This window comes from Sapajus apella, unplaced genomic scaffold, assembly GCF_009761245.1.
Source record: "Sapajus apella isolate SASKATOON/1434 unplaced genomic scaffold, GSC_monkey_1.0 scaffold11, whole genome shotgun sequence".
NCBI lineage: Eukaryota > Metazoa > Chordata > Mammalia > Primates > Cebidae > Sapajus > Sapajus apella.
The window spans coordinates 35,834,427-35,849,531 of NW_022436951.1; the positions used below are offsets into that span (position 1 = coordinate 35,834,427).

Here is a 15,105-nt window from a genome sequence, read left to right on the forward strand (position 1 = left end):
CGTGGGCCTCCCGGACGCCGAGGCCTGAGGGGCGGCTCCTCGGGCCTCGGGGTAGACGTCCCTTTCCTTCCTTAGGGCTGGGAAGGAGGGTACCCCGAGATCGTCAAGGAGAACAAGCTGTTCGAGCACTACTACCAGGAGCTCAAGATCGTGCCCGAGGGCGAGTGGGACCAGTTCATGGACGCCCTCAGGGAGCCCCTCCCGGCCACTTTAAGAATTACTGGTTACAAAAGGTAGGGGGCAGTACCTGATTTTTTTAGGGAGTTGAGGCCAGGATGCTCCAGGTTAAAGGCGATGGTGTTTTCTCTGACAAGTGTTACAGTGCCAAAGAACCGTGGCGTTTCAGCGGTGTGAATTCAGGAAGCATTGAGGTGGGAGCACAGGGTCCAATGAAATGGTCACGGAGGTATTGCAGGTGCAGAGTTAGAAGAGGAAGTGAAAATGGGATCTGAGGAAGTTTCGGCTTCTGGGGATTGGTGAGCTGGGGGTCCTACCTTTTGGAACGAAAGAGAGTTTATAGAGAATGTATAAAACCCCTTGATCCTTCCCCTCCCCCATCTTTGTAGGTACATCTTTCTAAATGAGTCGCAAGTAAAACTAAAACTGTAGGTATACTTGGGAGAGAAGGAATGCAGTGTTGCTCTTAGGGTCAAACAGTGTGGATTGCTTAAATTTTGAAGGGATACAGTGTAAAAGTAGTGACTAAAGAATGTTTTCTCTCTGTGCAAAGTTGGCTTTAGTTTTAAAATATGTGCAGTCTTAAATTTAAAGGATACAACGTATTAGCTTAGCTTCTTAGATCAGTTTGAAACTTTCTTGTTTTTCAATAGCCATGCAAAAGAGATTCTCCATTGCTTAAAGAACAAATATTTCAAGGAATTGGAGGACCTGGAGGTGGATGGTCAGAAAGTTGAAGTTCCGCAGCCACTGAGTTGGTAGGTACCACAATGCTTCATCTCGAATACTTGTTTGGGATCTCAATCTCTGTCACTTGAGTTATATTTCTTGGTAGTGCATTTGCTGTTAACATGAAAGAGCCTGGGTTTACTTTGCAGACATCCTCATGTTTTAGTACCTGGTGCTTTTATCAACATTTCATTGGTATGCAAGTTTTCATTCGGTTTGCAGCTTCATGAGTCGCTGAGTTCAGCGAACTCTTCCTAGTACATCCAGCCTCTTCCTTTATGTCACCACTTCTGCCAGCTCCATGTTACAGCCCTTGCTTTCTCATATCAAAACTGCTGCCAAGTGGCTTCTTTGCTTTCAGGAAAAGGACACACTTAGCCGGACGACAGTCTCCTGTTAGGTGGTCCCCTGGTATTTTCCATTACAGACAGGTTACCCCTGTCTGGTGTCCGGTTATCTCCTGGTACTTCCCAGTAGAGACTGCCCCAGCCAGTGTGGCATTTCCGAGTCTCAGCACCTGAGCGTACTGCTGCTCCGGGAGCTACCTCTTTCTTCACCTGTCCTGGAGGTGCCCTCTGGGTTACCAGTTCCTCATAGTTCATATCTAGTCTCAGTTGTCTGAAGGTGATTCCTTGTGCTGACAGCGTCTTGTAAAGATGCTTGGAGTACTCCGGAGGCGCCAGTCCTTTGGTTAACTTATAAATGGAAGAGTCATTAAAGCAAATTGTTTGAGTTTCATATTTCAAATGATTTAACTTTGAGGTATTAAGTTCTCAGAAAAGAAAAACGTCGTAAATAATGCTATGAAAAGGCAAATTAAGCATTTTGCATTAGCTTTTGATGCTTTGACTATTCCAGTATGTGATGTTATCTTTCCTTTTTAGATAACCTTTAATGTTTGCAAATCACAGTCAGATTATCATTAATCATGGGGTACAGATTTGCTGGCTTTTCTTTCATTGGCTGCTCGGAATTTCATCTGCTCGCAGATGTACATAGCATATACATTCAGAAGGAATGTTGACTGGCCAAACATTCAGTCAGTATTCAATCAATATCAAGACCAAATATTACCATCATGGAATGTGTTTCTGGGATATGATAGTAAATATGACCAACATGGTGAAACCCGTCGCTAATAAAAATACAAAAATTAGACGGGCTTGGTGGTGCCCACCTGTAATCCCAACCACTGGGGAGGCTGAGGCATGAGAATCACTTTAACCTAGGAGGCGGAGGTTTCAGTGAGCCAAGATATAACACATGTTAGATTTTTAAAAGCTTGAAGGGTACAGTATAGGAACATTTTTCTATTCCGGTGCTAGGTTGCTGTTAGTGGTCACTAATTGTCCACTGTAGTTAGGTCAGTGGAAAAGGAAGATGTTTTTCAGCCTGTACTTATGGCATTGCTGAGATGAGGCAGCCTTCATGGAATCAAGCTTTTCTCCCTCATAGTAACTAGCCTTTGGAATTTTTTCAAGTGCTTTGGTTTGAAGATTTGATGACACTGATTGTGTTCTGCTTGAAGTAGAGGTCTGATGCTGTAGCAATCCGTTTTCACGTTGTTATAAGGACATGCTGAGAGTGGGTAATGTGTAAAGGAAAGAAGTTTAATTGAGTCACATTTCTGCATGGCTGGGGAGACCTCAGAAAGCTTACCATCATGGCCGAAAGACACTCTTCATAGGGTGGCAGGAGAGAGAATGAGTGCTGAGCAAAGGAGGAAGCCCCTTATAAACCATTAGCTCTCGCCCTGAGAACTCACTCACTGTTGTGAGAATGACATCTGGAGGGGGCTGCCCTCATGATTTAATTGTCTCCACCTGGTCCTTCTCTGGACATTTAGGGAATATTACAATTCAGGGTGAGATTTGGGTGGGAACACAGGGCCAAACCATAAGACAGGATTATGGTTGTCCTTGGGCACATTTGTATTTTTAGCAGTGATGCGTGTGTGCGCTGCTTCACACAATCACCCGGAAACATTTGTCCCTAGAACCTTGTGTCTAGAAGCACAGTGATGAGATAAGAAATGCTTTTAAGGTGAAGATGTCCCTGTCCAGCAGGACATGCATCTTTAGGGAAGAGATGGGCTCTCAACGCACATCAGTGTGGGCATTTTCTTCCGCAGGCCCCAACAAACTAGGAGAAACCATGCGATGTTAATAAGGCTTGCTATTTGTTATTATTCTCTGCAAATTGCAGTTAAACTTTGATTTGGTCAGTCCTTTTAACATTTAATAGCTGCTTTTTCATCTTGTTTATTGAACAACATGTCTGGGTATATGACAAGGCAATTACCGAACTCTTAGCATCTGCAGGTTGTCCGTAGTTGAAGAATGAAAGTGAATCACTCTGCCAGAAGCCAGCTATGTTTTTGTTTGCTTAAACTTTCTGAACACACAGCTGAACAAAACATTGTATGATTTGGGTTCCTAATACTTGGCTTTTTCATTATCAATGACGGTTTCTCTATTTTATTTTGAGACAGGATCTTACTCTGTCACCCACTGTGGAGTGCAGTGATGTCATGATGGTTCACTGTAGCCTTGACCTCCCAGGCTCAAGTGATACTCCCTCCTCAGCCTGCCGAGTAGCTCAGACTACAGGTGCATGCCACCATGCCTGGCTAATTTTTATATTTTTTGTAGAGATGGGGTTTCACTGTCTTACCCAGGCTCGTCTTGAATTCCAGGGCTCAAGCAGTCGTTCTGCCTTGGTTTCCCAAAGTGCTGGGATTACAGATGTGAGCCACCATTCTTGCCCAGTGCCAGTTTCTTGGCAGGTCTATTCTCTAAACATTTATTCATTTAAATTCACCTGTCAGCTGTAGGATACTGACTCAGCAAGCAAGTAAAGCAGAAGCTTTCCAGGACTTGGTGGTTTTCTATATTGCTCAAGATGCAGAAATAGATCATGAAATATTCTTCCCAATCCTCTGGTACATAGTGAAATATGATTTAGGAAAGTGTTCATCGGAACTACATTTTCTGGAAGGAAAGTTATGAATAGGGCCATAGCTTGGGCCAATTTCATTTTTTTTTCTTGCTTTTCAGAACAGTGAGGAGTTATCCTAAAGCATTCTCATAAAACCATTGTTTTGACAACCAGTTGTTCAGAGTGCCCCTGATTGTCATTCTATTTATGTGCTGTTTTTATTTATTTATTTCGAGACAAGGTCCCTGCCACCCAGGCTGGAGTGCAGTGGCATGATCTTGGCTCACTGCAACCTCCACCTCCTGGGCTCAGGAGATCCTACCACTTCAGCATCCCAAGTCGCTGGGACTGCAGGCCCACATCACTACACTCAGCTAATTTTTGTATTTTTTGTACAAATGTGGTTTTGCCATGTTGGCCAGGCTGGTCTTGAACTCCTGACTTCAAGTGATCCACTCATCTTAGCCTCCCAAAGTGCTGAGATTACAGGCATGAGATTACAGGCCTCTTTATATGCTTTTTAATGTCTAGATTGAGAATGGTTTGTCATAGATGTTGTATATATTTACAGAGTTCTTACCACCTGAGAATTTTTGATATGCATTTGACAGTGGTCCTTTTAATTTGTCCTCATGGTTTTCACTCTAGCTACAATTTGATGCATGGAAACACTGTGAACCCTGCATGGTTAAATTGAGTGTATTACTGCATCTCAGGTGTACTGAGAATTGCTGAAACTACAGTAAGATTTATGGCCATGTGACATGTTACACTTGGTTTGACTTTGGATTGAGCGTGGTGCCGTGTGACATCAGTGTGCTTGCTTGTGCAGTGCAGATTCCTGTATACATGCAGGCCAAGTTTAAAAGTACATCCTGGGCTGGGTACAGTGGCTCATGCCTATAATCCCAGCACTTTCGGAGGCTGAGGCGGGTAGATCACTTGAGGCCAGGAGTTTGAGACCAACCTGGCCAACACAGCCAAACCCCATCTCTACTGAAAATACACGTCTGTAATCGCAGTTACTCAGGTGGCTGGCTGAGGCATGAGAATTGCTTGAATCTGGGAGGCAGAGGTTGCAGTGAGCTGACAGTACACTGCTACACTCTAGCCTAGATGGCAGAGTGAGACTGTCTCAAAAAAGAAAAAAGACAAAAGTCTTTAGTATCCCCCATTTCTCTCCTAATTAAAAAAAAAAAATAAAATAAAAACATTGATGCCATCTTTTATAAAAGTTCAGATATATTCAGAGAAATGATGGCAGGAAATGCCTTATTCTTCGGTATATGTAGGTAACAGCCTAGGAATTCAATGCATTAGTGGTTTCCAAGGTAGGGTATTTTTGGTATGTAAAATATTTTAGTACGTTATTTTACTGGTTTTAGAAATAATGAAAAATACATTTTTAAAAAACTCTTAATCAGATGTTTGTGGAACACTCTGGACACTGCATCATTTTGATTCTGTGCGACCTGCACATTGAATAAGTCATCTTGTGTCTTTTTTCCGTTGTTACCATACAGTGGATAAGAGCAGAGGAATGTCCACTTTTCCATCTGATCTTTAACGTTTCATCAGTATGATTTTATAGTAATAAGCATATGTCTTATAACCCCCCCATAGCTCTCCTGTTTCTGATTGGGCCACGGTGTATCTAGAGCCATGTTCCTTGTGCCACAGGGATATCTCTGGGTGTTGCCACCTGTCTTAGAGGATTGAATCGGAGCAAGGAGAACAACATCCTAGGTCTCATTTGGCACATGACCGATACAAGCACAAAGTTGTCAGCAGACACTTAAGTATTTATAATCCATAAATGTTTTGCTTTCTTTTTGTTCAGGTATCCTGAAGAACTTGCCTGGCACACAAATTTAAGTCGAAAAATCTTGAGAAAATCGCCACAGTTGGAAAAGTTTCATCAGTTTCTAGTTAGCGAAACAGAATCTGTAAGTTGATGTCTTTCGATTTGTTAGTTTCCTTAAAGCTGGAAATGCATAGATACATCGAAGTTCTGTTTTTAGGTTCTTGTCACTAGAAGCAGTAGGTACACATCATACACAGTAATACACCTGCAGTCTGTGTACCACCTGTGGTTTCTGATTATCTGTATATCCGTTGCCATGTTTGGTTTAATCTCAGCATAACATTTAGTAAGGGTATCAAACCCAGCTAGTTAATTTCTTGTTTCTTCTTGCTCATGGATTTGGGGGCTGTAGGATTAGGGTGAGCACTGCACTCTCATTTCCTTCTTAGCTACACATTTCAGATTCCCATTATACATATAAAGTAATATATTTTTAAGGCCATCTTGGTGGGGAATAGGTTTTTGGTTTTGTTTTTTAAAAATTGATTTACTGAAAATGAAGCTTTTGATTTTACTTTTTACTATCTATTTTTTTTCTTGCCACACATTGCTCCTGGATTTTACCTTTGCCAGAACCACAGAACACCTAAGTACAGCTTTGTTCTCACAGGACGGCATCCTTCTTTACCTCCCTTGCCACCCACACTCCTTGAGTGCAGTTCAGGTGCTGAGCTTTTTATTGTTAGCATCAGACCATCCCCAGAAAAATAGCTATTTGCTTATGTAGTAAATAATTCAGTGAATGCCCATAAAGTTTGGGTATTTGTTTTTTTGGAGTCCCTAGTCTCACATTTAAAATCTGAGGTTTCCTCCTTTCTGTTTTCTAAACTACTACTTTCTAGTAAATCTGTGAGTCACCAGGTTATGGTTTTTTTCACTTTGAGCTTCACTGTGGCTTTCAGTCATCTAGGTAACTGCCTAAACTGAGCTGCTGTCTGACTGGCTTTTCCTTCCTGAATAGCAACAAGAACCAGGAACCAACTGCTGCCACATACCCCATTCCATACTTGTGACCAGTGCAGGAAAGGATTCTCTTGCTTAACTTTTAATCTAGATGGAAGGCCAAATAAGGATGAGTAAGCTGCTAGAGAACAGCTCAGGTTTGCATTTGGACGAGAGCATGGGGTTTGCGGGGTGTGATACACGTGTATAGGTTGCAAGAGCCAGGTTTTGGCATGTTGGGAAGATGGAGGAGATGGGAGTTTAGTGTGGGTAACAGATGTTGTAGGGCGCTAGTGTAGGTTTTTGATTAGGAGTCAGCATGATGAGAGCTCATGAGTTGAATGGCAGTACCCTCTGGGTTGCGTAAAGCTAGCCATAAAACCTCTACACAGGGTGATCATGAATCTGGTGACTGCTGGGATGTCTCCATCTTACCTAATGCTTGAATTGAAACCTTGGTTGGAGACAGAAGGCAGGCATATCAGGATCACACATATAACTCAAAAGCTTGGAATCAGTGTGCCTCGTGATTGAATCGCTGCAGACTCATGCTGGCCAGAAACTCGTGAGGTGAAACTTAGCAACCATCAATGTAAAAGCCTGTGTTTAAGGCTCTGACAGTCAGATGACTGAGTTTAAGGTGAGTGATGGCTGCTTGGGTAGCTGTTCATTTCTAGAAGTCCTGCTTTTGTAGGGTTTTGGTGGAGCAGAAGCCTCACCTTCAAGGCGGTTAAAATAGAGGCGTGATTGAGGCTAGTGTTGGGCCAGGGCAGGAGGATTTTGTCTGCGTCCGAACAGTCCTGCCTTCCAACAGATGCCCTGCCCACTAGAGAAGGCAGAGGGCAGGGAGCGTGGTGAGGGATTTTAGACATTGTTGACCTAAAGATGGGAGCAGTGGTGGATGTCTTCATCTCTTTGAAAGGTAGTTGTGAGAAATAGAAAGTGGATGGGCTATGTCTGAAAAAGAGGAGGACTAAGAAATAGAATTTTAGGCAAGAAGGAAAAACCATCTGACAGTCACTTCTGTCCTAAGTTGATGCTGTCTGCTGCTGAAGGTGTTTGTTTAAATATTCAGTAGCATTGCTGTCTTTGAGAGCTGCCCCTCCAGCTTCTGTGCTCTCCTACGATGGGGATCTGGGGCTCTGTAAGCTTCAAGTCCCTTTTCCTTCATGAAAGTTGGTGTTATACCTGAATTTCTAATGTTGGAATCGTAGCAGCCATTTGTCCGCTAGTGTACGGACCCGTCTTCATTTAGTGTTCTGTGTGAGTTCTCTTGTTCTATGGAAGATTGTATGGTGTTTGCCTGTTGCCTTTGAAACAATGCCAAAGATTGAAATTCTCTGCCTTCTTTTTTTTTAATTGTTGCTGATTCTTTTTTCTCAAGGGAAATATCAGTCGTCAGGAAGCTGTTAGCATGATCCCACCACTGCTGCTCAACGTCCAGCCTCATCATAAGGTAGCATACAGCGACCGGAAATGTGTGGGCGGGCAGCTTGTTACCAGTGTCATGCCTGTTTTTTTTTTTTTTTGTTGAAACCACTTTTTCTTAATTAGTCCTTTTTTTCTTTGGATAGAAAGTGTTTTGTATATTTCTTAGTTTCTTTTTTTTTTTTTTTTTTTCTTTTGTCCTACTTAATTTTTATGGTTTAGAAAACTGTTTTTTCTCCTTTAGTTTTATTGATTTGTTTGCTGTGTGGATTATCTTCAGTGATGCTGATTGGCTAAATTAGGTTGAAAATGATAGTGAACGTGTATCGAGAGCTCATTGTATGGCAAGCATCGCTTTGCACTCTTTTTTTTTTTTTTCTTTCTTTCTTTTTGAGATGGAGTTTTGCTCTCGTTGCCCAGTCTGGAGTGCAATGGCGTGATCTCAGCTCACCACAACATCCACCTCCCGGGTTCAAGTGATTCTCCTGCCTCAGCCTCCCGAGTAGCTGGGATTACAGGCATGTGCCATCATGTCCTGCTAATTTTGTATTAGTAGAGATGGAATTTCTCCATGTTGGTCAGGCTGGTCTCGAACTCCCGACCTCAGGTGATCGCCTGCCTCGCCTCCCAAAGTGCTGGGATTACAGACGTGAGCCACTGCTCCTGGCCTTGCTCTGTGCTCTTTAGGTGAATTAATTTGCTTTATTATTCACACAACCCTCCAAGGGCAGATACTGTCACCATCTCTGTTTTTCCAGATGAGGAAAAGAAAGCAAGGAGAAGTGAAGTAATTGACCCGAGGTTACGGAACTAATAAGTGGCTGAGCTGAGATTTCAGCCTAGGTAGCTCTGTTCCTTAGTATTTATGTTCTCAGGATTCTTACTCGCTTATCTCTAAATTGAGTTCATCTCTAAACTGGCTTCCGGTTCCATTCTGTTCCCATCCTCTTTGGAGACTGTACCTATATCATTCTGTGATCTTGCGGCAGTATATTTTATGGAATCCCATAAAAACTAAAATATGTCATGCTTTAGATTCACTCTGTAAAGAAGTGTATTTAGATCTTGGAATAGAAATTGAAAAACTAGAATGACTCATAAAATTGCTTTAAACTAAATGTAGAATATTTGATTTTTTAAAAACATGAAACAGTTTCTTGCTTTGTTAATAGATCTTAGATATGTGTGCAGCACCTGGCTCAAAGACCACACAGTTAATTGAAATGCTACATGCCGACATGAATGTCCCCTTTCCAGGTATGCATTGGACTTGTGTTCAGAAGGGTAGGAATGCCACTTTGGCAGATTGTAGACAAGGAAAAGACTCTAACTTTGCCTGCTGATTTGGTCCTAAAGTCTCCTGTGACAAGCAGATGGGTTTTCTTACTACCGGAAGTAGAACTGGACATTTTGCCCGCCACTGTCAATAATTCTCAAACCAACACACCCATACCTTGGGGGAGCTTTATTTTAGAATTATGTGTGTTTTCTATAAAAGTAAATGGTGTTTCTTTATCAAGCCTACTTACAGAAGATGGTTTCACTGTTTGAATTTTTCGTAGTAACAACTTCCCCCACCTTTATTATTGTTATTACTATTACGTACTGCCTTATGTGAAGGGCAGTAGTGTGTAGTTGTTAAAAGCTACTGTCAAAACAAACAAAAAAAACCTGTCAGACTCCCTGGGTTCAAATCCCACTACCAGTTAATCGGCAAGTTACTGACAGTGTTAAACATCCCATATGAAATGGGACGTCAGTGTGTAGCCTGCAGGGTGCTCAGGAAATGGCAGCTGTTAGAGTAACACTCGAGCCCCTTTGTCTTAAGTGGACACAAATACCCCTCGTGATGTTTTAGAGTCAGCTTTCATCTCGTCCTATCTTTGTTCAGGCAAACTTCTCTAGTTCTGTTTTAATAGGTATATTGGTTTGGTCTGTTTTTTGAAGTCCTCTTTTTTACATTATTTAAAGATAATGCTTTGGCTAAAAAGCCTACTTTATTTTTTCCTGTTTTTATTTTCTCCACACTGGTGGTAAAGAGCCTTGATGTCCCAGCAGCAGCAGGTTCTCCTCTTTGTATTATGGATGTTTTGCTTTTCATATTGTTTTGAAGAGTGGCTTTGATCATAAATGTTGTCGATATATTTGCCTTTTTGCTGGGGGTGTGGGAAGAACCAGAAATGAGCAGAGGCACACCCAGTAGAATTCCCAGCCTGCGGAGCCTCCAGGAACAGCTTCCGCCTTCAGGGGCTTGGGCCCTGCCCTAGGAGCCCGACTCAGTCAGAGCAGAGTCCCGGCCCATATTCAGGATTTCAAAACATTCGTCAGGTGATTCTATTGTTTCTACACCTTTCTCCTCATCCTTTTTTGTAATTAATCATTACTAATAATAGAAAAGACATTTTTGGTCTGGTAATTGGCACAAAGTGAGTAATTGTTGAATAAATAACTTTTGAGGTTTTCAAAATTGGAAGTGTCCATCATAAAATCCGTGCAAAGCCACCTGGTTCCTTGTTTTGAACCACTTAATGTACTTGTAGAAAACCTTGACTGTGTGTCTCGTTTGGTGGATTGCTGTTTCTCACTGGCTGACGTTTAGAGGTTGCATATTTCAGGAAGTGACTCCTTAGGCTCCATTTCGTCTGACACTGAACTTCTGTCTCCAGAGGGGTTTGTTATTGCGAATGATGTGGACAACAAGCGCTGCTACCTGCTCGTCCATCAAGCCAAGAGGCTGAGCAGCCCCTGCATCATGGTGGTCAACCATGATGCCTCCAGCATACCCAGGCTCCAGATAGATGTGGGCGGCAGGAAAGAGATCCTCTTCTATGATCGAATTTTATGTGATGTCCCTTGCAGGTATTTATCTTACTGGCCAGAAAGCCCAAAATCCACTAAAGAAATCAAGTCCAATGAAGACTAAAATGAAATTGTGTGTGAACATGACTCAACTGTATGTGAGTCTTGGGGTACGGAGAAAGATAGTGTGAGCCTAAACCAGAAGGTGGACACGCAGTGTCTGAATGAGAAGCAGCAGATGCTGGATAAGAAACAGAAATGGATTGTTGTGACAGCCTGCAGAAAGATCCAGAGAAAACATCTCAGAGCAAAATAGAATGATAGACTCTCATTGTGGTGTATTTTAGAATGTGATTGCTTGGAACAATTTGTGTGCCCCAGTTATTTTTTATTAGTTCTTCTAGTGAGTACAGTATATAAAAATCTTTGTCATAGAGTAATATGTAATCACATTGGGTTTTATGTTATTTAATTAAATGAAAGAAATTTTGGAGTTCAAGCCCTTAGGAAATTCATTTTACTTGTGTTTTTATACCTTTCTTGAAATAATACATGAACATTTTAGATATTTAGAGTTTAGATATAAAGTAATACTCATGCTATAACTGAGTAACAGTTTTTTTAAAAGGAAAGAAACACAACTAGACCTCATCCGTTCCGTTCCCATGGGAGGTGCATGGATTCCGTTCCCAGGTGATAATGCCTTCTGAGTGACATAAATCTGTCACGACCAGAATTCAAAAGCTGCCACAAAACTTGTTAGCACAGAATACAAGGTTTAAATACATTCCATGTTATGGAAGAATGACATTTTGTTTCAATAAGTGGCAGATTTATTGCTCGTGGCGGAACTCAGTATGAAAGTTGCAGCTGGTGGCTCTGAATATAGCTGAGTGTTAAAATATCTGGGAAAACTCTTTAAAGTAAAGTTTAGAATAGGTCATGAACTAAAGTTTTTTTTCCCTCTCGGTTGCAGTTTTTCAGTATTCCTTGGGATCTCATGTTTTCCCACCCATTTTTTGATCAGAAAGATAATTTGTTCCTTGTATCATACTCTGAGATCTGAGAACACAGCTACAAGCTAAGGAATTTTCTGAAATCGTGGTGGGATTTCTACCATAGAAGCCACTAGTATACAGCCAGGGATGCCATTGGAAAGTGGGGATTAGATCTCATGGGACACTTCTGTCCTGCAGACCTGGTACCTCGTGTACACGTGGCTAGACCACCAAGGAAAATGAGCATTTACAGAGAAGGCCAAAAGAAACAGGCGTTACCTCTGGAGAAACAGGATAGGTAAAATTAGACACAAGACAGAAGGTAACAGTCCAGCCTTACTATAACATGTACATGGAAATTGCCTCTATTAACAACAACATGAAAATAACCTGAAATGAAACTAGAAAGTCAGAAATGTTTAACTGTGATTGTAGGAAAATTTAGCTACTATATGCTGCTGAGGAAAATTTATTAGTCATTATTCATATCATTGTGATTAAAATGCCACTGTTGATTAACTGAGTTTTCAATAGTATTTTAGGTTCTGAAAAACATGAAAATTTTTATTTCGCTTCCATTAAATAAAAGTAGAAAGTCAGAGATGTTTAACTGTGGTTGTAGGAAAAATTTTGCTAATATATTAGCTTAATTGCAGCTACTGTGGAAAATTTCTTATTATTATTCATGTCATTGTGATTAAAATGTCATTGTTGATTAGCTGAGTTTTTCAATAATATTTTAGGTTCTGTGTCCTAGGTCTACAAATTAGTCTTGCTAGTATTTTTTCCAAATGGAAGCACATTAATATCTCTTTAGATAGTGAATGGAGTTTACTGTTCAAATCTGTTATTTTCTGTTTGAAAATTGAAGTAAAGTATAATACATTAGAGAACTCCTAAAACAGAAAGTTGATTGTAGTTTGTGAAAATGTAGATTGTTTTCTAACTGATATTTGTAACACTTGTTTTGTAACTTAGCTTGCATGTGACGTATCTGTTAAAATGCAGTCATCCACCCATACAGAGTTTTACCCTCTTTAATACCTTTTTTCCCAGTGGAGACGGCACTATGAGAAAAAACATTGATGTTTGGAAAAAGTGGACCACTTTAAATAGCTTGCAGCTACATGGGTAAGTAAAACTTCGTCACTGCTAACACCGTGTGACAAGTAGATCAGCAGACATTTATTGTTACATTATGTAACTGAGCCGCCGATCTTTAATTATAGAGCTGTCCACTGTCAACAGTTTTATCAGAATTTGTTTGAAAACCTTTTAAGAGCAGTAACTGCAAATTGTGTATATTTCAGATGACACGTTTATTAAAAATGCCTTCTAAAAAAATTTCTTATTTCAAATATGTATTTTTCTGTGAAATGACCATTTATCTCTTGGTGTATGTCTTACCTTTTCCTCTCTGTTTTTGTTCTTTCTTTTAAATCACTGTTTTGCTGAGAGACAGTTTGATCTCTTAGATATATTTTTCGGTTGGCTTTTATGATAGGGAACTACTCATTAAAGAACATTTGGAAAATTCTTAAAATAAGAGAAATGTTATAACATGATAATGTCTGTTAATGTTTGGTGTATTGGTTCTCTGTTTTTAGAAATTTTTAAAGTGCTTTTTTTGAATACTTTGGATCATGCTATCTATAGAGCTTTGTATTCTTTTTTTCTTCTGACCTGACAAATGCCACGGTCTTGCATGCAGGACTGTCCTATGCATAAGCCAAAGAATGCTACTCGGTATCCACCACAGCTAACTACAGCAGGAGGCCTCGCCTCCATAAAACATGTTTACTGTTTCGTGACACAGAGATGAGAGTTAGGTTGGAATGTATGATACCAATTTTTCATAGAAAAACTACAGATTTATAAAGTATAGAGGCTTTTTAATAGTGAAATTTCAACTGGTATGTTGAATTCCTTTGTTACTGAACTTTATGCTTTGCTGGTTGACATATTGGGAAACGTTAACAGGCCAGTCAGAATACACATTTTTTTATTAACATGAAACACTTTTATAGGTTCATTCTAACTTCACTTAGATCCCTAGACGGTTTTTTTTTTGTTTTTTTTTTTTTTTTTTTTTTTTTTGAGTATAATTGTGTTATAAAACTTGTAATGAATGTGTGACATAAGCAGGTGTTTCTATATGTGCACTTCATGGATATGTTTAGCCTTACAGTCATCTAATATCGCTCCTTAGCTTACAGCTGCGGATTGCAACACGCGGAGCTGAACAGCTGGCTGAAGGTGGAAGGATGGTGTATTCCACATGTTCACTAAACCCTATTGAGGATGAAGCAGTCATAGCATCTTTACTTGAAAAAAGTGAAGGTAAGCATGCTTAATGCATCTTTTATTAAAAGTATATGCTTTGCAGAAACATTGTCCTGTGGCACTGATGGGTTCATCTTCATCTGCTCTGAAACCTTTCTTGATTATGGATTTTCATTGGCCTTTCTGATTCCAGACTGGCTGGCTCCTTTTCTTGTATTTAGAATGCTACTGCTGGTTTTCTGAGTGTATGCTTGTGAATCTTTTCAGACTTCACCAAATTTGTAGGCTCTAGCTGGCTTAATGTCTGACTATACGTGTGTTTGTGAGGTGGGAGGCTTTTTTTTTTTTTTTTTTTTGAGATGGCGTTTTGCTCTGTTGCCCAGGCTGGAGTGTAGTGGTGTGATCTTGGCTCACTGCAACCTCTCCCTCCTGGGTTCAAGCAATTCTCCTGCCTCAGTCTCCTGAGTAGCTGGCATGTACCACTACACCTAGCCAATTTTTGTATTTAGTAGAGACGGGGTTTCACCATGGCAGCCAGGCTGGTCTCAAACTCCTGACCTCAGACAGTCTACCCACCTCGGCCTCCCAAAGTGCTGGGATTGCAGATGTGAGCCACCATGCCTGGCCTGGGAGGCTTTCTTTTGAAAGCCCAGTAAATGATGCCCTCTTTCCCTGTCCAGGATTTGAACCACTTGACAAATAAGGTAATGGAGCAAGGCAGACCAAAGCCAGAATTGCACTTTTATTACCAATAGAGCAGACTGTGTGCTTTCAAATACTTATCTTTAAAACGAGGCTTATCCCCTCATCATCACAGGTCACGGGGGTTAGACTGTGGTATACAGTTCAACTTTGCTATTAGAGCAAGGTCCACTGCAAGACTTGGAGAAACAAAGCCAAGAAAGAAGAGCATCTGCTCAGGTTCTTTATACACATTTTGGAATCATT

At 40.8% G+C, this 15,105-nt stretch overlaps 1 protein-coding gene across 3 annotated transcripts in view; it reads left to right on the forward strand.

Annotated features, from left to right (window-relative positions):
• Nucleotides 1–15,105, forward strand: part of NSUN2 (NOP2/Sun RNA methyltransferase 2) — a 31,918-nt gene that overhangs the window by 221 nt on the left and 16,592 nt on the right. For all 3 annotated transcript variants that reach the window (XM_032279125.1, XM_032279126.1, XM_032279127.1), the window contains exons 2-9: nt 76–233; nt 831–935; nt 5,684–5,789; nt 8,034–8,105; nt 9,250–9,334; nt 10,744–10,936; nt 12,931–13,005; nt 14,084–14,214. In XM_032279125.1, coding sequence (XP_032135016.1) covers nt 76–233; nt 831–935; nt 5,684–5,789; nt 8,034–8,105; nt 9,250–9,334; nt 10,744–10,936; nt 12,931–13,005; nt 14,084–14,214 — 925 coding nt within the window. The remainder of the gene's footprint in view (nt 1–75; nt 234–830; nt 936–5,683; nt 5,790–8,033; nt 8,106–9,249; nt 9,335–10,743; nt 10,937–12,930; nt 13,006–14,083; nt 14,215–15,105) is intronic.